This window comes from Perca fluviatilis, chromosome 15, assembly GCF_010015445.1.
Source record: "Perca fluviatilis chromosome 15, GENO_Pfluv_1.0, whole genome shotgun sequence".
NCBI classification, from domain to species: domain Eukaryota; kingdom Metazoa; phylum Chordata; class Actinopteri; order Perciformes; family Percidae; genus Perca; species Perca fluviatilis.
This window is the reverse complement of record NC_053126.1, coordinates 13,516,303-13,543,686: the sequence shown is the minus strand read 5'-3', so window position 1 is coordinate 13,543,686 and position 27,384 is coordinate 13,516,303. Positions and strand designations below refer to the sequence as shown.

The window sequence follows — 27,384 nt, the reverse complement described above, 5'->3', positions numbered from 1 at the left end:
CCATGATCCTTAAACATATCTGTTAGCTTAAGCAAGGCAAGGCAGCTTTATTTGTATAGCACATTTCAGCAACAGGGCAATTCAAAGTGCTTTACATAAAACATTAAAGAGCAGTTAGAAAACGATTAAAAAAAAAATTAAAACATTAAAGAGCAGATACATTTAATAAAATAAGTAGGGAGTTGGGACCTTCTCAATTCTCTCTGCCTTCAACTGATGACTCCTCCATTTACAGCTGTTCATCTGTGTCCCACAATGCAAAGCACTGGAACGGTCACAACAACAGCCACTTCCGCTCTCCAAACCCGAAAACTGGCTAAGCATGGCCTAGCCCACTGCAAAATAAAGTTTCATACTAAATACTACTGCATTCGTCAGTAGTATGTAGTATGAAACAGTTCAATCAATCATAGGCTGTCTCTGTGGGATTACATTATATAGGGTGTGTGTGTTTTGGTTTCTCAATACTTCACAGTGCATTGCACATGTCAGGGTTATGGTCATTTATAGCACAGCTACAAGTGTCACACAAATCTCTTTCTCATACACACACACTCACACTTTCCGTTCTGTTTCTGAACAGAAGGCTGAGTGAGATGAAAAAAAAAGACCTTGAGCCCTCTATGCCTCCACTTTCCTGTTTACTCTCCTTTTCAGTTTCTCAGTAGTCTGGATCAATGGAAGTACATTACGAGGATAAATTCCTGACATGGCTCACAGGCGGATGTCCCTCACGTTCCGCTCTCTGTGCATTGCCGTTCTTTTACTCAGTTTGATTCGTACCAAGCTACACGCTAAAAATGGCAAGTTGTTAAGAAAATTTGGATTGTGCAATAAGGCAGGCCTGCTTGGTTCTTTCAGGGAATGATTGTAAAGATTTACAAAGAATATGTTTACGGTATTACCTATCTAACTGGGACTTTTTGGGATCGATTGGTGGGGATTGCTATGGACGAGGTACACACAGCGATACATTTAACCATGTATCCAGCTCATTTAAATAGCTCACGTTACCGTATTGTGTTAAGAGTTAACTTCAGTTAATATTGTATGTGGCATTTTCTTTTGTGTGGTGCAAATGTTCCATTAAAACAAGTTCCTTCACCGCTGCATCCGGAGCACAGCGTCGGCCAAGACAATTGTGATTGGTCAAAGCCCGACACAAGTGTCTTTGCTATTTTAAGAGCGTCCTGCGCCCACGTCGTTTAAATAGCAAATGCACCTGCGCCCATCTTTGCGCCCATGGGCGTGCTGGTCTTACAGGGAGGTGTGTTCAGGTAAATTCTTGGCGTATTGCTATCTTGACAACAGAGTTGAGCCAAACCGCTGCTGCACAGTCAGTCACAGCATCCTTAGTTTAGTTTGTGTTTAAATGACAAATTCTGTTTTTTTTGCTGCCTCAACGCTGATTCATGTTTTTTGTCATCTCTCTTTTGTCATTTGTCACTCTTGATCTCGATCTCTGTCATCCTTTAATGTTTTTCTTTGCTCACAGGCTTTCCTTAAACTGTATTAATTCTCTTTTTTCTTTCCTGCCCCCATATGCTGCATCTCCCTCCATACTGTCCCCTTTCAACATCCCTGCAGTCCCCTTGTACATCCTGCAGTGTGGTCCTGATACCAGGAGAGGATCAGGTTCTGGAAGAAGGAGCGGTACGCAATGGCTGCCATGATGACCACAAGACCAACAGCAGTAAGGTTAGTCTGTTGTTGTTACCTGAACCACACAGATGATACTTGAAACTTCAAATAGTGGGGCATCGTCAACCAACTCTGGTTCATTTAGTCAGGGTAAGCAGCAAAAAGGAGGACTTAAAAATAGTTCAAAGAAATGGAACGCCATAAGTCCCAGATAAAGTGTGCCACTGACACAGGCATTTAAATTGATGTGACTGTAGCACGCTAAGTTTATATTTCATATTAAGACTATTTCACATCATTGCTGACCTGTTTCCAAAGCAAAGATCCATTATAACAGCTTCTTTTTTGGGAAATTCAGGGCTTCTCTCTCCCCTCTTTCCACCTTAGGACTCTTCAAATCTGAAGTGTTCACCAGCGATTTCTGCAGGGCGCAGCCCCAAGACTCTGAACGGCCTGCTCAGTCCTCAGCTGGAAGCCTTGAACAACAGCCAGACGTCACTGTGTGAGATGCTGCAGGAGAAGGAGAAGAAGACGTGGAGTGGAGGAACCATGGGCATGGACCACTCCGCGCTCATTCCTCTCCGCTCCAAGAACTTCAGGGAGAGGAGTGATGCTCACTTTGTGGACGTTATTAAAGAGGACAGGTTAGAATGAATCAATCTCAGCTGTTAATGTCCATTTTTCCAGCCAATGTGATTATAACATATAAAATCCCAACTGAACATTATTTCTACTGACTTTCTTCTGTGCCTGTGCAGCCTTATGAAGGACTATTTCTACAGACCTCCCATAAACAAGCTGAGCCTCACCTTCCTGGAAAGGAGCCTGGAGTCTGCTTACCGGATAAGCTACCAGGAGGAGGTGTGTGTTTGTGTGTGTGTGTGTGTGTGTGTGTGTGTGTGTGTGTGTGTGTGTGTGTGTGTGTGTGTTTGTGTGTGTGTGTGTGTGTGTGAGCTGTTTATGTTATGTACATGACATAATGGTTCCTGTACGCCTGCATGTTTCATAAGTGCAAATGCATTTTGTTTATTTTTTTAAATTACCCATGACCATGAATGATGATTTGTCATCCCACCACTGCTGTCTCCACCTGTGAGCGTCTACCTGTGTTTGTGGATGTCTTTCTGCCTGTTTGTGTTTCTCTGCAAGTCTCTGTCTTGTCTGGGAAGCCTGTTAGCACTGCGTTATGACCAGACCTTAACTGCGGCAAAGAGAAATCACTGCAGGACCTTAAAAGTAGTTTTGTATTAGTTTGTGCTGTCCTCTGCTGGTGTAACCTTGGAAGTGCATCTTCACTCCTATGGTTGCAACTGTTGCTATGTCGTGTAGTCTAGATTCTGAGTCAGAGTCTTGTTTTTTTGTCCTTCTTTTCTCTTCCCCTCCCAGGTGGAAACCCAAGCAGCGGTGCAGACTTTTGCCAGTCCAACATTCAGTTCTTTCCTGGACATGCTGCTGTGCTGTTCAGTGTTCCTGGCTCTCTCACTGGCCTGCTTTCTTCGACCACTTGTCTCCCAGCAGAGTTTGTCCACGCCAGCACTCATTCTGACAGCTGTAGCCACCCTGTTGGAGGCTGTGGCTCTCTTGTTTGCTATACGGTGAGATACTGAATATAGAGTATGGGTTGAAAGCTAGGGGCCCATGGGCTAGATCCAGCCTGCGAGACAATGTCAGAAGACCCCCTACATGTTTAGAATTTATTGTTACCTATGGCCCTGCAAATGTTTTTTTCCTGTTTTAATTTGTTGGAATTTTAATTCAGAGTAATAATTTAATGGAAAATCCCAACACACAAATTGGCTCCACACTTGACGTTTAGCAAGCTGCTCCTAATTGTGCAGCTTCTTAACATTAACACTTCAGCTATGACAAACTGCACTGATTTTCCACGTGACACCTGACTAGGGGTGTCCCCGACTAAGGATTTACACATTCGAATCAGAATTGTCGAATCTTTCTATAGTCGACTGATAGTCGAATCATCTATGTGTGTGTGAATGGGTTGGGAGGGGCACGACACTAGTCAGCAGGAGGGTAAAACAATTTTATGGACACGTATTTTGCATTCACCGCATGCATAACCGTCTCTCTTTTGGGAACTGTGTATCCTGGCTCAAGTGTGCGCATTAATTCTTTAAAACCTTCACCGTCCACAACATTCACTGGCCTCATGTCGAGCGCAATAAACTCTGCAATTTTGTCTGTGATTTCTCTTTTCTTTTTCTCAGACAATGGCGGTCTCAAATCTAGCTTTCTTTGAGTTAGTTTTGGCGCAGCTCCGGTACTACTACTAGATGAACTGCCGTCGTCAGTCTGAAGTCCCAACATATGATATTGCTATTCGTAAATTAAAAGCGCCATTATATATGAAAGAGTGAACCGTCTTTATTGGTAATAAACTTACCCGTTTTAAGTGGAAAGCCATGTTTGTTGTTGACGAGTGGTAGGACGTGAGCTGTTGGCACAACTTGCATATAACTTTTTTTGGATCATATTTTACCATTTCAAAGTGCATCCGCACTTTAGATTTTCTTTTTCCAGACATTGTTAAGTATCGTTAATCCCTGCCGCCAAGATGCTCCTCGTCTGTCACGGATCAGGGAAAGCAAAACTTAAATCTGTCACAAGGGTGGCTGGATTTACACACACACAGGTAAAAAATATTTATTGAACGCTTTTTTCTTTTCACCTTTTTTTTTTTTTTTTTTTTTTTTACAGCATTATCATAATTAAAGGCTGTATATAACTTAATATAACCGTACAAAACCAGTAGATCTGTGTGAAATTAGACATTGAGCACCCCCATATTGCCAAAATGGTATGATCCTTGTTTCATAATAACACCCGCGAAGATTCGACTGTGAGATTGGTGCTCGAATCAGGCTCCGCATATCGATGCATCGAATCTTCAACTATTCGGGGTCACCCCTACACCTGACACTAAAATGTCCATTACTTAATTTAAAAGAATGGAGGCCTGAAAACTGTCCGCTTTCAGAGCCCTGATACAGAGGATAAAGAAACTGAAAATTAGTTGTTTGCATGCAGGCTTACTGGATTATCTTTACCTGCTTGGAGTCATGAGACAACTGCAATTGGAAAGTAGTTTGATGTGAAAGAAAATTGTGTTCTGACTATTTCGTTGTTTTTTTAGTTACTGTTGATACTCACATCCATTTCATTTGAAATGTGTTATTTCAAATATCATAGAAAGAATATAGAAGTACTTGATAACGTGGTAATCTTTTTTTCTATATTCAGACAGTTGGAAAGCAGAGAGAGAACGATGGACAAGGGGGAAACCCGGGATAAAAAATGTTACATCTACCAGGGGAAACTCAGGCAGGGTGGTAAAATAAGGGCCCTAAAGCAAAAAAAAAGGCCCAGCCACCTTTTTAACATAAAAACATTTGGATTATGTTACATAATTGTCACTCAAAGTGTGTGCCCTGATATTAGATCCACATTTATCTATAAAAATATTTGGTTTTGTTTACTGACTCCTGCTTTGTGTTCATGTACTGAGAAGCTTTATGACAATTATGTATGGAATCAGTTTATCGTTCAGGTTGGTATCAGGCTTGCGTCAAACCACACTCAGGTATCAGATAAACACTTTATTAATATTATCTCTAATAATCTTTATATCAATCACATTTTATTGTTTTTCCTCTCCAGTATGGCTTTCTACCTGGACAGTGTGCTGAATTGCACTCGGCTGCTGATGAGAGCGATTTCAGGCTGGCTAGCGCGCCATTTTATAGGAGCTGTCCTGGTTTCCCTGCCCACTGTGGCCGTCTTTTCCCATGTCGCCTGTGACATGCATCTCTCCATCCAGGTGGATTTGAAGTTTCAGATTTTCTCTGTTTAGAATTGGATCACTAGGGTGTTGAACATTTTTATTGTTATTTGATTTCTGTCTTCATAGCAGATCTATTCTCTCTCATTCAAATTACTCTTTGAGTTATTGCTTCTAACCAGTAAAGCACCTTACCTGTAGGGCTACTATTCTCGTAAAATGTCCATATCTAACTTAATTGTATTCACCATATGTCTTTTAGTTGTACAACATGTAAATATAGCTTGAAGTCAGTAAAGTTTATGTGATAATCTTATGGGCTCTTTTGACTAATGACATTGTGCCTCATATTTTCCCCAGTTCACCATGTTCATCTGCTGTGCTGGCATCATAGCTATCATTCAGTACTCTAACTTCTGCCAACTCAGCTACTGGATGCGCTCAGTTCTAGCGACTTTGGTGGGACTAGCACTGCTTGCCTTGCTCTTTGGCTCCCCCTGCAGGTATGACATACTGAAGAGACAATGAAAAGAAAAAAAAACTGATTTGAAAAATTTGATACAATTGAATTGTGTTTTCAATAATGGTGTAGAGATAATGTGATGTCACTGGACTACTAATTGACATTTCAAGAAAAGAGTGTATTTGTTGGATAGTGCTGGATTTGTACTTGCACTTGATGCATTAATTTATGTTTTATCTCTTCCAGTGTGGCTAAAAGTCTGTTTTTTTGGTAAGTACAATGACTATTTTAAGCATTGTCAGTGTCAACCAGTTTACTTCTTTTTGGTAGACAGTTGCTGGTAATCAACTCTTGTGCAACTTATGCCAAAAGCTTCTGTAGTTATGGTGGTTACTTTCAGCTATAGAAGATGCAAATTTATTTTGAGAAGCCAAATATTTATTCTACCCTCCTGTTTAACTGTTTTCCTGCATTTCTTTTTCCTCTCTTTCCACCAGGTCGGATGGCCGGGGCAATAACAGCAACAGCAACGGCTCCATGGTCATGTATGAAAGCCCGGCAGACCCACAGGACCTGCTGGGGCCTGAGGCCTGCGTGGCCTTTTTCCTAGTCCTTCTCCTGATCTGGTTCCTTAACCGTGAATTTGAGGTCAGTCACCGCCTGCATTACCATGGCAACGTGGAGGCTGATAAACACCGCATCAAGATCCAGAACATGAGGGACCAGGCCGACTGGCTGCTTCGCAATATCATCCCCATCCATGTGGCCGAGCAGCTGAAAGTCACCCAGAGCTACTCCAAGAACCACGACAATGTGGGTGTAATATTTGCCAGTATTGTTAATTTCAGTGAGTTTTATGAGGAAAGCTACGAGGGAGGCAAGGAGTGCTACCGTGTCCTCAATGAGCTAATTGGAGACTTTGATGAGCTGTTACGGAAGCCTGCCTTCTCAAATATGGAAAAGATCAAGACCATCGGTGCCACGTACATGGCAGCAGCAGGACTCAATGCGCAGCAGTGTGCAGATGCGGCACATCCTCACGCCCACCTCCGCGCTCTTTTTGAATTTGCCCTTGAAATGATGTGTGTGGTGGACGACTTCAACAAGAACATGCTGGGCTTTGGCTTCAAGCTTCGCATTGGATTCAATCACGGGCCTCTAACGGCGGGGGTGATTGGCACCACTAAACTTCTCTACGATATCTGGGGCGACACGGTCAACATCGCCAGTCGCATGGATACTACAGGTGTGGAGTGTCGTGTCCAGGTCAGCGAGGAGAGCTACTGTGTGCTCAGTGCCATGGATTATGAGTTTGATTATCGGGGCACAGTTAATGTCAAAGGCAAAGGTCAGATGAAGACCTTCCTTTACCCAAAGAGTAGTGACAGTGGCCCTGTGCCTCAGTACCAACTCTCAGTCTCACCAGAGATCCGGGTACAGGTGGATGGTAGCATCGGCCGCTCGCCCACTGATGAAATTGCCAGCATGGTGCCCACAACCAGTATGGCTGCAAGCAGTACCAATACTACCATACCCAGTGTCAGCGCTGGTTCCTCTACTACCACAGGGCTTAGCCATGGGAAAGAGGCAGACAGCCATGAAAGACATCCCTCTACAGAGACCTCTCATGCCAGGCGATCTACATCTCACCTAGAAGGATCTGCAAATAACAAACAGCTCATCATCTCATCCTCGGCCCAGCAAAATACACTCCAAAATTCCCAGAAAGACAAATGTGATGATGATTATGACAGTAATGTTGGAGAGTTAACCAGACTTTAAGAATTTGCTACAGTTTTTATCATAAATCCTCTACCCTTTAAGCGCTTGTTCCTGTCGGTTGGCATATGTAGAATTGCTGTAGATTTGGTCCTACCCCAGGTAGAATCAGAGAAAAAGACCCGCTGGCCTCTTCTCTGCATCAGCCAGGCAGCAGTTTGTTTTTAGTTTAAATCTGATTGGCCGATATTACCAGTGGAGAGTGCCGGCTGAACCACAAAGTGAGGGTCAGGCAGGAGCACACGGAGGAAATGGGAAGATGTGATGACTCTGAACCTTCTCTTGCCTGCTACAGATCCCATTGTCTCCCATTAACTTACTTGATTGTCTGTACACCTGTAATCTTAATTATTTCTTTTGTATGTCTTTTAAGTGCCTTTAGAGTAGATATAATGTAGTATAATGTGTAGACTAAGCCTTTTGGAGTAAGGGAAGAATAACATAAAGGGAAAACTGTCAATAAGCAATCTTTTTGGAAAAACTGCTTAGCTTTTGTTACAACTTTACATTGTATACTATGCTTTGCTATGATATTTTGCCTTTTATCAAAGAAAACCTCACCATGGAAAGTGCTTCATTGCGATGAGGAGAATCGCAATGTGTGTCAAGTGAAGGGAAATAAGACGGTACTCCTTGATATGTATTAGTCAAATCTGCACTAGAATGCATTTCCATGTTCTTTATGAGAACCAGAAAACTCTTCATGAAAGGCACAGCAGAGACTAATCAATACAGGCTAAGGGCAGACGGGGTTGAGCTGTGTGTAGTGTGAATGTATTTGTTTGCATACAGTGTGTGAGTGTGTTGTGTCTGTGTAGTAACAAGATCATGCAGGGTTTAATGAGGAGAGGTGCCTATGAGTTACTCGACTGAATTGGTGCAAGATGATGACAAACAGTTTAGGAACACAGTGGAATGATGTGACAGCTTTTTCTCTGGCCTCTGTTCAGATCTTTGTATTGTCTCAGTACTTAGGCACGATGGTCTCAGCTACATTTAATCAGCATGCTTGTAACAACAGCATCGTAAACAAGGTTAACTGTCACTAGTGTTTGTGCCCTCCCACATGATCCAGACTCTTAATGAAAGCCCAAGCTGTGTTTAGTGTATTGTATGTATAAAGAGTATTTCAATGGATCCTACAAGGCATTGCTGTACCTGTAGATTGTCTTGACGGTAGGTTTTGCCATGGGTTACACTGTGTGTTAGTTGATAGTGTTTTTAAGACATGGATAATCAAAGTGGAATGTCACAAATCAAAACTAAGTGTGTTTTATTTTATTTATTGTTACACAAAACTTGAACTGTTCATGTGAAGCTGCCCTCTCTAATTTGTATGATTTGAAAGACATTACTCAATGGAAACAGCTGGATGCATTAGTTGCTTCATAGCATGCTTTTAATGGCATGAAACGTAATGTAATATCACTGTAAATGCAAAGGAAGTGTAACAAATGTATTTCGTAATAATATGTTGCTTTCACTCTTTCTTATTGACTTCATTGATTTCCTGCTATTATGTCAGATTACTTTGGATATCAAACTGATTAAACTGTGCTTCTCTGTTGCTGTTACATTTTCTCTTCTGTCACTGTTTCTAAGCAAAAAGGATTGTGTGCTCAGAGGCAAAAAAGTTTAACCATGAAATCCACTTCAGTGTCTTATTTATGATGTTTCAATACCCGCAACACCTTAACCTTATATTTTTAAAATACCATTTTATAATTAGTACTTTTAAGGTAATAAAGCAAACGCAACCAATATTGCAGAAAACTAGAACCAATTTGCCTTCTTTATCATCAAATAATTTATTCCAACTGCAACGTTTAACATTACTCTAGTAGTTCAAAATTTGTTTCCTTTTTCTGTGTGTGAAGATAGGGTAGCTTGTGCCTTTTAACTCGAATTTCCTATATCTTTGTTTTTATTGTGTGCTCTGAATTGCTTTATTTTTTTAGGACACTGAATATTTCCCAAAAGCTTATAGTATGCATACGCAGTAGAATGTTCACTATTTGATGCTTAAATCAAATTCTTCTGAGGTTTATAACGTCATGGAATGTGAGCAGTGCCTATTCTTAATGTATATAATTAAATGTAAACATACCAAACATATTCAACATTAATAACAATTAATTCCTTTTCATTTGGCTTTCCATTGTGTTCTGTATCTGTTGCTCGGATGGAGTTGGGTGATCTAATGCAATAATAATTAGTTTGAAAGGGAAAACTTACCTTTACGCTTATGAGCACACAACCCTTGTACCAGCCCAACATTTGTGATTGTTATACTACAATAAAGGGACACTTAAAAATATTATTGTTGTTATCCATGGTTAAGTGCTTAAGATAGGTCGTGAGAGTGTCAGATAAAGTGTTTCCTCCTTGGTAATTTTGATACGCTCTGTGTATTTTATTAATTGAACATTTTTTCTGGTTAGTATTGTATTGAAAAATAAGATCGGGGCGTCAACTTTTAGTTTTGATTGCCACTTGTTTTTTTCTATTTTTTCCCCTCTTTGTTTCACTACAAACATGTTGATTTGGTTTGATTTATCAAGATGTAAGTGACATTCTGACCCAGCAGGATGGCACACTGAGAATTTCGATGCCAAAGAGTGTTATTGCCATCTCTTGGAGTTTCTTTGTAGATCTTATATTATCCTTAATTTGCAGGTTGTGTTCTGCACGTTCAAGAAAGGTCATTTATATATTCACTAGTGTTAAAACACATATGCACAACGCGCTCACTTTTTATGTACAGTATGCTTTTATATTGTATAGTATATGGGCATTTTCTATTATTTATATAAGCGCATGTACTAGAGTATTACATAGTCTAAAGAACTGGGTCATTTTAACCATGTTGGAATAAAACTTCTGTGTTCCGTTTTCCTGCATGTGTGTAAAAAAAAAAGAAAAAAAAAGAGTGTTTGTAAAACTGTGTGGTTGTGTGTGTTTTGGTAGGGATGCTCTAATCTTATCATCTCAAAACGAATGACATGCTAGGACAGTATAATACAGATACAGACATCCTTTTTTTCCTTTATTTTTAAAAATTTAAACTGGCCAAATAAAATGGTCCAAACACTACTAGATGTCTGCAGGTAGGCAGTATTTCTGTAGCTGCTACCCCAAAGTTTTAATGAATTGTTGCTTTCTTTGGAAATGTTTTTGTAGCATGCTGATAGGTATGCAAGTGAAGGTTAAAATTGAATAAAGTCAGTCGCTGGGAAATGTTGTCCGTTTTAATTTAGAGCCTGTACACTTCATCCAGTTCTGTATTCACCCATAGTGGATTGTAACTAAGTAGTCCCCATGTTCTCAAGTACGTTTCTGAAATAGCCAACAAATGGTAGTTGAAGGTACTTGTACTTTACTTAAGTATTTTTGTTTGATGCTGTTCTATGTATTACACTGTTATATACTACTCCATTGCCTTACAGTGTTACTTTTGTAGGTTAATTTGCACTTACATGAATAGTTCAAATTCAAAATATGACTATGGTAGAGCTCAATAGAAAGTTGTTCTTATATAATGTATTAGTATATAGGGACTTTGATGGGACACTATATTATAAAGTTAAGGAAGAGGTATTTCAATTTGAAGTAAGTAAAAGTAGCAATACCACAGTATTAAAAACCCTGCATTCAAAGTACAACAGTATTATTGGCAAAATGTAAAGTATCAAAGGTAAAGTGCTCATTATATATTTTAGCGTTATTGTTATTGGTGCAGCATTTTAATGGTGCATTTTTACAATGTGGAGACAATTCGAAGTAGTTAATGTATAGCATTGTGACTGACATTTTACAAGCTCAAGATCACATGCTTTGTATGAAACATTTGGTAAAGGTATTATATCATATACAGTATATATATATATATATATATATATATATATATAGTACTTTTTACTCACAGTATCCCTTTAAAAATGTAATTGAGCTAAATGTAATGTAGCTAGGTCTACTTACTTTCCACCACCACTGGTAGTAATATGATAGTCATAAACTAAATATAAAGGGACTAATTTAAGTATTTCTGTTCAAAAGTGAGTCTTTTCTGTTCGTATGTGTGTATGTAAAGTTTAAAGCAGGTAGAACATAGTACATTTTTATTTTTGGTGTTATTCCCATAGACAGTATGGTTATTCCACCCCTAGAGGCAACTTCACGTACGTCCACGTGACGCACGGTGCACAGGTTTACGTCAGGGCGTCATAGCGCGACACCACCCCCTCCTCCCCCCACAGTCTAGCTGGGAAGAAAAAAAAAAACTTTTTTTTTTGTATCGGAGGAATCAACAGCCGCCATCTTGACGCGGCTCAGAATCGGGATTTCGGGGGGAGCATTAATTTTAAAAACCGATCGGAGCTACTCAGACGGGGCTCAAACGGCTTTTTTCGTGAAGAAAATCGAAGTGTTAGTCCTTCCGATGAGAATTAATGCAAACATGTGAGGATTACATGGGTTTTTATCGTCTCGAAAGCCCACTGTATATTTGATTTCCCTTTTAGAGAGCGCCGCTTCTCGCCGTATCTCCGTCCCGAGACGCTGTATTTACCGGGAGACAGCGACGACAAAAATAATCCACTTCATAGAAAATATTTTTTGAATTTTGCTCTTTTTATTTAAGCCCGAGAGAGATTTTATGTCTGCTCGTTTCGACTGCGAAAAAGATGATTCTGTACAGACGTGAAACCGGCGATCTGCGAAGAAAGGGATTTGCTTACGCCTTGTGTAATATTTTATGATTGATTTTTATTTATTTTTCTCGAACTGAAATAATTTTTGGACGTAATTATTGAGGATAATTATGTGGGTGTTGGGTGTTGGATTATCATGGGGTGATCTTCGGCGGCGAAGCGTGGCGCTGTTGCCTTTCTTTTGAAACCTTTTTCTCCAGGCAGCATTTTGCCAGTCTGCCAGTCAAGAAGAAGAAGAAGAAGAAGGGGAAAAAAAACGTTAAATTGCTCTTTTACACACAACGTTAGGAAAAGTTACCAGTTATTACTAGCCGAAGGCCGACGAGTTGGACTGAACCTGCTTTTATTTTCCTGCATCATCATCATCATCCATTCACAAAATCTGCCGACCAGGATGGCTGACAATCTTCTGGATGTCGGACCCCCCACTGCAAAGCGACCCAAGCTTAATTCACCTCTCTCAGTATCAGATGGCCCAGGTAAGGACAAGACATGCTTTTGCAAATGTAACTTACTTACAAGGAAGATGTGCTAACTTGCAGTACGGTTTACATTGATTAATCCTGTACACTGTACAATTTTGGAATGCTTTTTGAGACGGGATGCATCCACCTTTAGGAGAAGAGCTACAGTGAAGTACACCCATCCGCCACTTCAGTTGTGCAAATATCACAGTCAAACTGTACCAAGTCTTTGTAGGATTGTTTGATTAAATTGACAACTTGATTGAAAATGCCACGAACTGCGATTAATGGAAAAAGTACAAGCTCACTGCCTCTTCATCACATGATAATTGCTTAACCGTGAGTATGCTCCCAACTTTGCAGTCTTAAAGTATTAAAAGTTAAGTTAAAACACAAGTGGTGCAAACCCGTCATAACACACCCGAGATACAGGGGAATGAAATGTTGACAGTACATCTGCAGGGGTAGGCGTTCGTTTCCTCTTTTCCTTCCTTTTGGCACCTTTTTTGACTGATGCTCTAGTCTCGTGGCACCTGTACATTTATTAGCCCACACATGATACAAAAATATTTATTGTGATCGCCTCTGGAGCCCCTCAGAAAAAAAAAACCCTTACCCACCAGCACAGAGGAACATGCTGCCTACGTATCCCTGGAGTTGGATTGGACGTAGTGTCTTGCTCATTGCCTCTTCAGCAGTGCAGAGACAGCACGAGCACTTGAACCTGTGTTGTCTGATTGAAAGATAATCTCTCACCACTACTATGTGCCCATTCTTTCATTCAGCAAAAATGCTTTAATGATCTGGGTAAATATACTGGAAGATTGCACATGTTTTGTACCTACATCCAAGTTTTCTGCTGCCAGTATTATATATTTGGATTATATATTTGGCTAGCCAATCATGGGCATAATAAAGCTTCCGAGCTGAGAAAAACGGCTGCCCTAACAAGTATTAGAAACTAGTCCTAGGGTCTCGTCTGCTTCTTCACCAGCCCAACCTACAGAGCAAATTTGGAACGTTGGACTGTATTTGTAGGTTGTGTGGCCAGTACATTGCATATTTACATAAAATAGCAGCTGATGGTATGCCACCCTCTCACATATAAGTTGAGAGGATTGTATGTTTTCAGCACACATAACTGGCAAATGGTTTCCTGGTGTTATGAATGTTCTAATGTGTGTATGTGTTCAGTGGATGATACAGAAATATAAGCATGTGCAGGATTTGTGTGTTTGGTTTTATTTATAATAGATTTATTCTTAGGGATAGAATCTTATACATGTTCTTCAGCCCTATTGCCTCAGGGACATTTTTTTACAGAAGGCCAGGTAGCCCTCTGGGCATGCAACAGGTGCATTTTTTTTTAGAAGACTTCAACTGTATTTTATATTTGCTGACTTTTCAGAAAATTGTTTATTTGTGAATGAGCGATGAGCCGATATTTCTTGTAGTGACACACTCTGCGTCGAGAAGTAAACATTTCAACCCCTTAACCTGAAGATGCAAAAAAGTTTGACCGTCACTAACAAATGGACAAGATAAATTGAATACAGAGTAATAATAATTTGATATCTTGGCACCAGAGCTCCACATTTTAGTTTCTTCAAAACTTAACTAGCAACTTTTTCAAACTTTTGTAGTTTCTCCAAAACTTACAAGTGACTTCTTCAATCTTTAACAGCACTTTTGGCATCTATTTGTCCCACCAGGATCAATCTTGTCTCGTATGAACTAATTTTACATGGGCGTTATATGGATGGGGACTCACACTTTCAAGAGGGAAAACTGCTGCTGCCTGTCTGAAAAGTGGACTGCAATCACATATACCTCTTTCACACCAATGACCAGGGGTTTGGCCATGGCTTTCTCATCAGGGCTCAACTCTCCTTTTGGAAATTCAAACCAACCCAGTCAACATGGGTATATCCTTGGTCATGACAATTCAGAGATTACCTGTGTCACAACCTGGGAGCAGAACTAGTATGCCTGCTGCACTGTGAACGTGTGTGTGTGTGTGACGGCCGGCCAGTGAGGTTGTCAAGCCCGCAGAGCATGCTTGAGTTTAAAGGGATACGCCACCGTTTGTTGAAATAGGGCTTATCACGGTCTCCCCTAGCTGTAGATAGGTGGGCTAATGCATTTTTTGTGCATGCATCGTTTTAGTCCGGTGCAACACCGGCAGCGCTGCCGCTAGTTAGCTTAGTGTAGTGAATGGAATGTTATGTTGCCGGTTAGCATGTTGTGAGTAAAAGTGAGCCAACAAAAACAACCTAATTACTTGCACTGAGACAAAAAATGTGTTTGCCCACCTATCTACAGCCAGGGTAGACCGTGATAAGCCCTATTTCAACAAACGGTGGCATATTCCTTTAACTCCGAAAAGACTGTTAACCACAGGTTCCCGTTAATCTTATGATGGACATGTTTTGTGATATTTAAACAAACGAACCGTCAACGGCGAAATAAAAGCCTCTTATTTCCAAGACCGGTCTGAGAGACTTCCAGCTTACAGCAGGGTCTCTGAGCATGACTGGCTGAGCGACGAGCTAGCGGCCGGGGCAGGCGCCTGCTGGCTGTCGCCTGCTGGCTGTCGCCTCACTTCATGGAGCTTCTCAACTCCGAAAACTTTGAAGCAAATTGTCAATTTGGCATAAATTATCGCAAGATTGCCTATATTCGAAATCTAAACAGTTAATTTCTTGCCTAAGACGTTGTCAGAAGTGAATTTAGTGATGAATAAGATGGGGAAAATTGTCCCGTTGTTGGTCTGTCTGTACCGGAAGCCCGACCCTCGTTGACCTAAGGTCCTATGCTGAAAAGGGAACAGCGAAAAAGCCCCTGCCCTGAAGTAGGAGCTGAAAGAGTTACAGGAACTGCAGCCAGAACTTAAAAATCCCCAAATTGGTCCAGTCGGAACAGGAGAAAAAAGGGTTCTGGGAATTTTATGTTCTAGGAACTGCAATAATCCCTCCGGTCGGAAAGCGGCATATGGTGAAAACCCAGCGTAAAGCACAGAGACAAAATCTATGTTGTTCTTGTTGTGTGCGGCAACCTGTGACGACGGCCCCAGTCATAATCAACGTAATTTGTCCCGCCCCAGGTCGTGCGCAGTTCACATTGAAATCAACCTTAGTCATACGCTGATCCAACCTACCTGGCGACCTGGGTCGCGAAGCCGAGCAGATTGAGGGTTACCCCATTCAAACACACAGTTGACCTGGGTATAACCATGGTTGAGCCATCGGTGTGAAAGGGGTAGTAGGTTCTACGTGAGAAGAGGATTTAATGTATCTTTCAGCAGAAAGTAGAGAAAGGAGTGCTAAGTGGCTGTATCTCAGGACTAGCTGTCATGGTGTAATGTTAACAGGCAAGACAAAATGACAGGACAGGGTGTTAAAGGGGTGATGGAATGCAAAACCGATTTTACCTTGTCATAGTTGAAAAATGACAGTTTGGTGGGTAAATAGGACATACATAGAACCTCAAAATCCCATTGACACCTCTTTCCTCTGCAAATCTCACAATTTGAAACTGCCTCTGAAAACGTAAAAACGTGAAAACCTGCCATTACCCGGTGGACACAGAAGCAGCACTCCCCCGACCTCTGAAAGTGTTAGCTAAGCTTTATAAGACCTTTTGGTAGCTGTGATATACATGCCGTGACGAAATTCAAAGTGTAAATATACTATAGTTATGCCGAAAGTGTAGCTAGCTAGGCGCTATCTTTACCCAATGTATTGAAGGGAGACTAGCAGTTAACCAAAACTCTCATATTCACAAACGTGCATTAAATTGAAATCGGACACAACTGTTAGCTTTATAAGACCTTGGGGAACCTGTAATATAAGTGGCATGATGAAGTTTAAACTGTAAATATACTTTAGTTATGCCGAAAGTGTAGCTAGCTATCCGCGATCTTTTCCCATTGTATTGAATGGGAAACGTAGCTAGCTAGCTGCTCCTCCTAACAAGACCCCTCACGTTAACAAAAATGCCTTAAATTGAAATCGGACACAACTGTTAGCTTTGTAAGACCTTGGGGTAGCTGTGATATAAGTGCCGTGACGAAATTCAAACTGTAAATATATTATAGTTATGCCGGCAGCTGCCCAGCTCCTTGGAGCCCCGGTAGAGCAGTAATCCACAAAGGGTGACTTTGCCCTGGGTATGGAGCCCAGAAGGCTGCCGCTTTCTCGTCAGACTGTGTGGAGCTCCTAAAGGGCGACACGCCTTACCAAATTTGCAATTAGCCATACATTTTTCGTAAAACGGCCCATATTTGAGCTTTATGTAGTTGATTTCTCGCATAAAAAAGTCTCAGAAGTGAATTTGGGAATATGAGACCTACTGTCTCGTCTCCAATGTGTGTGTATGCGGATTTGCTCAACCAATCAGCGCGCAGCTCATTTAAATATTCATGAGCATATCATATTTGGAAGAAAAGCTCTTGTTAGAAATAGGGCCAAAACACAAGGGCCAATAAAATATCAACCAGGCCATTTTCAGCCCAACCAATGTTACATACCCTATTAGGAGACCTTAAGGAACAGTGTGAAATACGCTATATAATCATTCTATCACCCCTTTTAAAGAGTCAGGTTAACTATTATTTATTTTCATTGATGATTAAACTGATGATTATTTTTTCGATTAATCGTCATATAAATTCATATACATCCTATAAAATAAAAATAATGTCAAATAACGTCCATTAGGCTACTTTTTTTCCTGACGTCTTCAAATGTCTTTTCGTTTTGGTCAACCTGCAGTCCAAAACCCCAATATATTCAGTTTACAATGATATAACACAGAGAAAAGCAGAAAATCTCGGAGAAACTGACAGAGAATGGTTGGAATTTGTATTGAATCGATTATAATAGAAGTTGTCATCCCTCTGCTTTTACTGCAACATCATGCTTTGGACTTAAACTATTTTTCAACAATGGCTGAAAACGATGGTGTTGGGCACCATTTTCAGAATGCGTATAAGTTAGTAGTAAAATGCTGCTTGTATCTTTTATCGATCCATCCAGTCTAGGGTCCATCCAGCAACATTGCCCTTCTTGGCACTAGAGGTGTGAATCTTCACTGATCTCCCGATTCGATTACGATTATCATGTCAGCGATTCAATTCGATATCACGATGCGTCAAATACATTTTTCTATTAAAGCCATGTAGGATATTTAATTCATAGCTTTTCAAGCTTCAAAAACAAAACATTCTGCAGTTCTCTAATACTAAATAAATTGGATACATAAAACTACAGCACTGAGCACATGGCACTTCCTGAATGTGCAAAACGTAACAGAATAAGTTAACAGAAATGTTGTTAGGCCTACATTTAAATTGTAAACAGAAATAATCGATTATGAGCCTGCCGATTATCGATGCAGCATCGTCCATGTCCACAGTAGAACACATGTAGAACAATTCTGGGACAGTATCTTTTTAGTTTCTGGGAGGATAATGGGTTATATCATCCCTAAAGACACTAAGATTTTCTTGTTAGGTCTACTACCTGGTGAGGTGGTCCAAAAAGATGACATTTATCTTTTTAAAATTCTAATGATTGCATGTAAAAAAGCTATAACTCGGTCTTGGTTAAAGATTGATCCACCTCGGACTGAACAATGGAAAGAAATAGTGGAGGAGATACACTCAATGGAGAAGATGACATACTTTCTATGTATCAAAGGACACACATATAATAAGCGCTGGACAAAATGGTTTGCGTATAAAGAAGCGGAACAATTTTAATACTTAATTTTGTTGTTATACAATATATAGTGCCCCTTGTTCTTTGTCTTCGTATGTTTTGTAAATAAGAAAAATGCCAAATAGAGTTTAAAAAACAAAAAAAACAACAAAAAAAGCATGGACCATCTCATTTCAGTCAGTTTTGGGTTTGCACCACTGCAGCCACCTCTGAACTTTCATCTTCCAGAGAGTATGAAGACGGGTGCAGTTGCTTAATTGACATCGATTGGAGATCGGAAACATCGGTCTGCCATTTATAAAGAGCTGAGAAATGTGAAGTTTCATTGTTCAAACTGCCTCGTCTTCTGTGGGTGGCTACATTATCTGGCCGCGCTGACAGTCCTCAGTCTTCAGCTAAGGTAGCTCCTCTTCTCAGAGGGGTGACAGGAGCTTTTGCTGGGCAATAAAGCAGCCCGACACCGAGACAACTCCTCCTCCACTGCTGCCAGAAGCCCTTTCTGTCTCAGTTGACACACACACACCCACACACACACACACACACACACACACACACACACACACACACACACACACACACACACACACACACACACACACACACACACACACAACACAACACATGTATTCAGTGTCTCTTGTAGACCTGCTCTCTTTGAAGTGCTGGATGCATCTCAGGGTCTTAATTACACTGAGAAGATTATAAGTGCCAGACTGCAGATGGGAAGATAAGTTTTTAGTTGGAAAAAAACCTTATTCTGAGAAAATGTGGAGGCAGATCTGTGAGACACCTGTAGCTTGCAGCCTTGCTCATCTACTCTGCCCTTGTTCTTGCGCACAGTTGCATGTACTTTTTTTTTTTTTTTTTTAATTGGAAGTTTACTCAATGGATGAAGTGAATCAGCAACCTACCGTAGATGTGTTACAAAGGAGTATTATCACAATATACCCGGTCTGGCTTACTGAGTCACGTTTGTGATTGGTAGAGCCTTTCCGTTATTGATAGTCTGACCGATAGCAAAGACGTCTCCCTTTGCCACCTCCAGCTCGCTGCACACTGAGCTGTCGCTCACAGCCACGGATTAGCAGCCTGGCTTTGATGTTTGTTAATGTGTGACAGTTTTTATGGTGTGCTGCTCTCGTGTCAGTATGTGTTTGCACCAGCGGCCAAAGCCCAGCGCTAGGTTTGTTTTCATTTGTATGGCTGAGTGGGCGTGTCAGTGCGAGACGTGAGAAATGGGCAGCCACTCTCCAACCCTACGTTTCACCTAGCAGGGTTTCCTCCTCCTTTGTCTGGCCTGCGTGTATTATCACGGACCCCTGGGTAAGCATTGTCCAGCTATGTTAGCATTAGCTGGTGTTTAAATACATGTCATGTGTGTTAAAATGTTGCCTTTCACCAGCGTGGCAATGCAGTGTCAGCTGAGGTGTAACTGATTTGAGATGAGGAGAGCGGTGGGGGGCACTGGATGCCATCCAATCAGCCACCCCAATCAGTCCTGCCCTGCAGCCTCTTTACCTCTACCATTTTCCTCCCTCTGCTCTTATCCTTCGTATCTCACGCATCCACACGATGCTCATATCCTCTGGAAAGAGACTTTAAGCGGTTTGATTTTTTTTTTTCCCCTCTCAGATTGTGTAGGCATACCGAACATTTTTTCTTGTCATTTTGTCTGAATAGCTGGTGTCTTCATTAGGGGTGACCCCGAAAAGTTGAATATTCGAAGCTTCGATCAAAGGAGTTTGATTCGACTGCTAATCTCACAGTCAAAGTGTGTTTGCACTTTGAAATAGTAAAAGATAATCCAAAGTAAGTATGCTGTAAATTGCAAGTTGTGTGCCACCGCCCGATACAGGAGCACAGCCGTGATCCAGTGCACAGCCCACGGCATGATCCGTCCGCCCCGATGATCTCCAAATCCTGCACGCCAGACCAGCAAGCCGCGGCGATAATGCAACGACACAATGTTTGCGGCTGTGGCAGGAAAACAAGAGCATTGTAAAAGAAGTAGAGTGCGCGCACCACAGGACAGACTTTTGCTCTGTGTGCTCCGCTTCTCGTCACCGGGGGCGCGCGGCAGCTGAGTGCTGACTCCACTGAGTGACACGCGAGCACACTCCAAACCTCTTTTAATTAATCTTCTACACCACTACAACACTTACACAATTCAAAGCTACTCTTTTTATAGCTGTGTCCTAATTGGTTGCATGTTTTCATACAAAAGGAGCTTTACACAACCTTATCACAGCTGAATATTTCATCACTGTAGTCAGCCCCCCCACCCCCCTGATTCGACTTTCAGTTGCCGATATGCAGGACTTGATGAATTTTATTGGACTATGAAAAATAAAAAAAATATTCTTATTCTGGACACTCCTAGACTTCATAAACACAGTGCAGCAAATGACTGCAGCTCCAGCTTAACAAGTGCCACTAATTTTGCACATCTTGAAGTCGTCAGAACGCTTCTTATAAAGCACCATAGTAAAAGTTTTACAAAACTGCCAATCAAATGTGTGGAAATCAGCCCAGCACAGTGCTTCCTGGGTTTATAAATGTGGCATGACATTTTCAAAAAAACTTCTGCAAATTCTACTAATTTCCGGAAACGCCACATTGTCATATGATGAAACTAAAGGGAAAGCTTACATGACAACATCAGGTCATTCATGGGTCACGGGTAAGGTGATGAGAATATTCGGCCAGTCTCTAACAACCAAACCGTGCGTTTACATGCAGTTTAAAAAAACGATTATATTCGGGTTAAGGCAATCCTGATTTCTCAAACGCCATGTTAACCTAACCCCTGTTAAAATCGGAGTTCTCATAACCCGGTTAACAGATGTAGCGAACTCCTTCAGTAACCGGGGTATCCCTCCATGTATACACCTTAACCGGGCTATGATTTGTTTAAGCGTCTGCGTGTGCTTCAACTGCCCCTCCTCACTCTGCTGCGAGTAGTTGTCATTGCTATGACACCATACAACAAAACAGCTATGCCCGAATTAGCAGGCCATCGGCAGAAAGAGCCTGCGGTCCGTCTGTTTCACTCCCCGCCAAGGCAGCAGCGAATTCCGGTAGATGGCTAAACCATCTATTGGTTGTCCATCTCCGGGGCTGTCAGCGTTGTCTCGGCAAAAAAGTGGAGGGACCGAGCAACCCGAGCAGTGGCCGCCAGCTAACGTTAATGTTAGTTAGCTAGCTTGCTAATTCCACCCGACACTGGTTACAGAGAACGTTAGAATCAGCCGAACAAGTTGTAAATCTCCTGGCGTGAACACTGTAGCTATGTTTCCATCGACACGTTTTTATCCGAATAAGTGATATTGAATGAAAAATACCTTTATGGAAATAGTAAAATTCGATGGAATTTCATGAATATCGACTCAAAGGAAATGCATTCGGTCTCATCGGATTTTATCTTGATCGATATACGGCTTATGCGATAAACACTGATGGTAACGTTATTTGCTGAATAAATAATGATTTGCGATTAAGTTTTAGGTCATTTTATGGTTGCTATCCGCCACAAAACGAAGAGGTTTTATTTCATTTCTGCCCAGTATTTCCGCTCTGTTTGCACACACGGCGGGTGTCAACAAAGACAGATGTAAGTGGACGAACGAGGAGACGAGAGACTTTTGGAATTTAACGTCTACCACAGCCTGTAGTACGATTGATGGCCAGCCCTTTCTATTATCTATCTACAAAATCCCTGTACCCTTCAGCAGGGGATCTAATCGGGGCATTGCACACGGCGTAAACACACCGGTGCACGGTGGTTTTGCTGACTCCAAACGTTTCGCCAACCACTCTGTACTCTGCGCATGTAGGCAGTTTGTAGAGCGCAATGGCGATACACTTCTCGGTTGGAACCGGAGCTTGCGACATCTGGGGAAAGGGACGGGCCAATAAAATTACACAACAGGTCAAATGTTCTCTTGGTCATGCGAAAATGCTTCAACCAAAGGGTTTCCGTGAAGTGTCTCTGAACCACGATCTCGGAACAGTTTGGAGCGCTGTCGTTCCCACGCCACAGGCCGCCTCCGTTGTCGTCGGGCATTTACGTGCATCTGCATCATCATAGCAATGTGTTGATAGCGTCGTCGTTTTCTTATTGTAGCTTGATATGTCGCCATCAGCTGGCACATAAGCACTATTACAACTTGCGCAATATTGATCATTTGTTGGTAGGCTTGCATACCTTTCAGTAAGAGTTCCAACTCGTCGTCGGTCCAAGCAAATAAATCCTTGGTTTTACGTTTTGCGATTGTTGTTCTCCAAAATATTTATATATACTTATTAGGGGTGGTACGGTTCACAAAACCCACGGTTCGGTTTGTATCACAGTTTTAGGGTCACGGTTTTCGGTTCTGTACGGTTCTTGTTATTTTTTCTTTTAATCTTTAACACTCCAGAATATACTTCAGCATATGATATATAGCTAAAATTAGCATATTGAATGCATGTTGCACAAAACATGCGCACAGTGGCAGTTCTATATATTGTTTCATTTCATCATAGGTACCAGAAATCCAAAATGTTTCCCACACACTACTAAAACGGCAATACTCCGCTCTGGGCACCGCCGCTCTGCCTCCCCACTTGACATTCCTGCACGTGACGTGACCTGCAGCGGCACCCCACTCCACGAGGAGCGGTCGTCCGGTGTCTCTCAAAATCTGACGAAAATCTTTTAAACTGACCTTTGTCGATCTGAAATGAAGACAGATTCAGCAACTGCATGGCCTATTTCTCGCTAAAATGTTTTCAGAAACACGTTTCGGTGAACTATTTTAGTACAATATGAGATCGTATTCTGAACGAGCCGCCATGACAGTCTATTTTGAAATTAGGGACCAGCCAGACCCATGTGACGCGATCGTCCAATCAGCTGCCATGGGTTGCGTTTGTCACGCCCATCCCGCTCGTCATTTCCAGTAAGTGTTTTAACATGTATAAAGTGGGCACTACGGCAGTAAGAGGTTAGTGCAGCTTAACAGTGTACTGACGAACCGTGCGGTACACACATGCTCCGAACCGAGACTAGCGAACCGAGCGGTTCGGGTGTTTTTTCATGAACCGTACCACCCCTAATACTTATACATCCATGATTTCCAACCACAGAGTAAAGTTAACGGTGATGTGATATGCGTTGTCAGATTTGTTAAAATGGACAGAGATTGTTTCTGATATGGAGCCTAATTCCTCATTTCCACTGGTTGTTTTATTTTGTTTCTGTCCTCAACTTCCTGTCCCGCGCAATCTGAATTGTGTTGAATTGCTGCGGAGCTCTCCGGTGTCCGACAAAAATAGAAGCTCTGTGTATCTGCTCTGGAGGGCTGCGGACCGCCGGAACTGGGACGCAGTTTATTTTTGGGACGCAACGATTTATTTTATATATAAAATTTCGACTTGATGCGCTAGAGCAAAGGTTAAGGGATCTAACGTCTGTACTGGGGTTCCACGATATTGACAAAATGTGATATTGCGATATCGATTATGAATATTGCGATATACACTCACTTAAAGGATAATTAGGAACACCTGTTCAATTTCTCGTTAATGCAATTATCTAATCAACCAATCACATGACAGCTGGTTCAATGCATTTGGGTGTGTGGTCCAGGTCAAGACAATCTCCTGAACTCCAAACTGAATGTCAGAATGGGAAAGAAAGGTGATCTAAGCAACTTTGAGCGTGGCATGGTTGTTGGTGCCAGACGGGCTGGTCTGAGTATTTCCCAATCTGCTCAGTTACTGGGATTTTCACGCCCAACCATTTCTAGGGTTTACAAAGAACGGTCTGAAAAAGGAAAAACATCCAGTATGCGGCAGTCCTCTGGGCGAAAATGCCTTGTTGATGCTAGAGGTCAGAGGAGAATGGGCCGACTGATTCAAGCTGATAGAATATCAACTGTGACTCAAATAACCACTCGTTACAACCGAGGTATGCAGCAAAGCATTTGTGAAGCAACAACACGCACAACCTTGAGGTGGATGGGCTACACCAGCAGAAGACCCCACCGGGTACCACTCATCTCCACTAAAAATAGGAAAATAAGGCTACAGTTCGCACAAGCTCACCAAAATTGGACAGTTGAAGACTAGAAAAATATTGCCTGGTCTGATGAGTCTCGATTTTTGTTGAGACATTCAGATGGTTGAGTCAGAATTTGGCGTAAACAGAATGAGAACATGGATCCGTCATTCCTCGACTGTGCTAGCTGGATGTGCATCCCACAAATCTCCATCAACAAGATGCTATCCTATCAATATGGGCCAACATTTCTAAAGAATGCTTCCAGCACCTTGTTGAATCAATCAATGTCACGAAGAATTAAGGCAGTTCTGAAGGCGAAAGGGGGTCAAACACGGTATTGGTATGGTGTTCCTAATAATCCTTTAGGTGAGGCTTAAAATTACAAAAGTTATGGGAAAACGCATCAAAATAGATTCTTAACAAACAAAACAAGTTTTCTTACAATAAAAGGTTTATGTCAACTGACTTTCATATTGGACTGGTACAACATTAATAAATGAATAAATAACGACCATGTCTACAGAACAGGACATTTTTACTGGTTGTACAGTATTAAAATATATAAATTAAAGAGAACAGAACACAACTTTTCTTTCACCTTTCTGATTCGTTCCGTTTAGTTGTCGCCATTTCTTCACTTATGCGGTCACTCTGTCGAAATATGCACACACGTGGTACGCTACATAGGGTTTGTCACGTAGTGGACCCGTTGGCTGACGTGTACTAACACGTACAAGTGGCACGGTAACTGCCCAATGAAATGATCATCATTATAGCGTTTCAAGCGGGCTCTAAATCGAAACACAACTGAGCCACACAGCCAACGGACGGGACGCAGCGCTCCAAAATATAAACAAAATATTGCATACTTATGGCGACACTTTCGATATAATATTGCGCAACGTGATATCGCGATAGCGATATTGAGTCGATATATCATGCACCCCTAGTCTGTACCAAATTTCATGGCATTCCAACCAATAGCTAATGAACTATTGTACTCTGAACTACAAAGGTCAACCTTATGGTGGCAATAGTGGAAAAGTCAGGGGATCACTAAAGTCACCAAATGATTCATTTTATGTGGACCACAAATAATGAGATTTAATCGTAATCCATTGAATATTCTGTGAGATATATCGGTGTGGACCAAAGTGGTGGACTGACGTAACGCTTGTGTGGCTAAAAACAAAGGATACAAGCTTAGGTAGTGTTTTACAAACCTAGTCTTTGATTTAATCGAAATAGTGGCATGTGTCACGTAGCTCTTCATTGTCCAGTAGAGAGAAACGAGCAGGAAAAAAGAGCATCTTAAAACGCAAACTAGTGCGATACGCCAGTGTTGCTGCATTTTCTTATTTCCAGCGGCCCAAATCGGCCCTTCTGGCATTCGCCAGAACGGCCAGATTGCCAGTCCGCCTATATCTGTCCTCTCTGCATGTTGACAGAGAGCGGAGCTCTGACACGCACACACGCAGAGCTGTGGTGCGGACAGAGCCAAACAACGTCCACTCAGCAGTTTGTTAAAGTCCCAGTGAGTCACGGCAATGCCGGTAAAGCGGTTGCAAGTGTGGTTACACTTTTCAAAACTCCACGCAGACAGTGTACAGATAATGACTAGGCGAAAGCTATCGCGGTATGGTTAACGTTAGACTTCCTCTGTGACAGACAGGCACCACAGTGTTCGCTATGCCTTATTGACTGACTGACAGGCTGACGTTGTAGGGAAACTTTGTTTTTTTTGTTATTACAGAGGGAAAGTACCGCAAAAAGGTACCGTTGGGTACCGGAACTGAATTCCAGGTACTGGTACAGGGGGAAAAAAGTGAACGGTACCCAACCCTACTGGCCATGCCTTAGTACCTCTTTTTGTTTTTCAATTTTGCTGCTTAAATCAATTCTCCAAAGGCAACTTTACCTCTCCAGTGTGGCGTGTACTACTTCATGTTAAAGGCTGCACACTAACTACTTTCCCCATGCTTAGCATGGTCCCTTACACGTTTAATGTCCCTTTGCCATGATTGCGTAGCAAATTGGTTCCCTCTCTCTTGGGGAGCGATGGTGAGCATCTTACCCTTTCCATCCCATCTCTCTCTCTGCACAGCCTGTTATTTTCTCCCATACTCAAGAGTTTAATTGAAGATTTTCATGTGGCTGCTGAAAAGCTTTGGGTAAATTAAAACCGTCAGCAGCAATGTCCTCTTCAGGTGAGAATAGTGTGACTCAGGTGTTGGGATTCTGTGGTTAGTGGATGCTTCCATTGTCACTACTTGGCATATGATTGCATGCTGCTGGATATGCTCATCATATCCTTGTTGTATAAAGAGCAAAATCACATCGTACTTAAAGCCTTTTGAAAAGAATAACCATACTAAAGGCAATTTTTCTCCTTCAGCTAGCTTTTTGGCTCCACTGTATCCTCTCCCTTAATTGGTGTGATTTCAATCTTGTTGGTGCTGAATAGGCCTCGGGCACGGCACAGGTGCTTGCTCTCAACTTTGCATCACTCACGTCTCTTGTTGGGCTCTGAGACTTGTTGCTTTAACTTTATGCACTAAAAGACTGGGCAATCCATTTAAAGCATGTGGCTGTAATATTTAAGCTCTCATTAATTGCCACTACATTTAATCGATAAACTGGTTGTTTTTCTCTCCAACCTCAATATAACCCAGTGGCCCCAGACACTGAGCGAGGCATGTAGCTGTTGTGCTGGTAAGATCTTTATTGGCTGACATACACAGGCACACTCGCACCCTCACGTTAAGGACC

General features: G+C 41.7%; 2 protein-coding genes across 2 annotated transcripts in view; both read left to right on the top strand.

Annotated features, from left to right (window-relative positions):
* The window catches only part of LOC120574398 (adenylate cyclase type 9-like), a 35,029-nt gene extending 24,113 nt beyond the window's left edge, over positions 1-10,916 (top strand). The window contains exons 3-10 of the mRNA XM_039824660.1: positions 1,588-1,698; positions 2,029-2,285; positions 2,400-2,502; positions 3,028-3,236; positions 5,317-5,476; positions 5,798-5,940; positions 6,147-6,170; positions 6,398-10,916. Of these exons, the coding sequence (XP_039680594.1) occupies positions 1,588-1,698; positions 2,029-2,285; positions 2,400-2,502; positions 3,028-3,236; positions 5,317-5,476; positions 5,798-5,940; positions 6,147-6,170; positions 6,398-7,682 (2,292 nt within the window). The 3' untranslated portion in view covers positions 7,683-10,916. The remainder of the gene's footprint in view (positions 1-1,587; positions 1,699-2,028; positions 2,286-2,399; positions 2,503-3,027; positions 3,237-5,316; positions 5,477-5,797; positions 5,941-6,146; positions 6,171-6,397) is intronic.
* A 1,051-nt stretch (positions 10,917-11,967) lies between these two features.
* The window catches only part of crebbpb (CREB binding protein b), a 61,022-nt gene continuing 45,605 nt past the window's right edge, over positions 11,968-27,384 (top strand). Inside the window, 1 exon segment of the mRNA XM_039824681.1 lies at positions 11,968-12,867. Within this exon segment, the coding sequence (XP_039680615.1) occupies positions 12,783-12,867 (85 nt within the window). The 5' untranslated portion in view covers positions 11,968-12,782.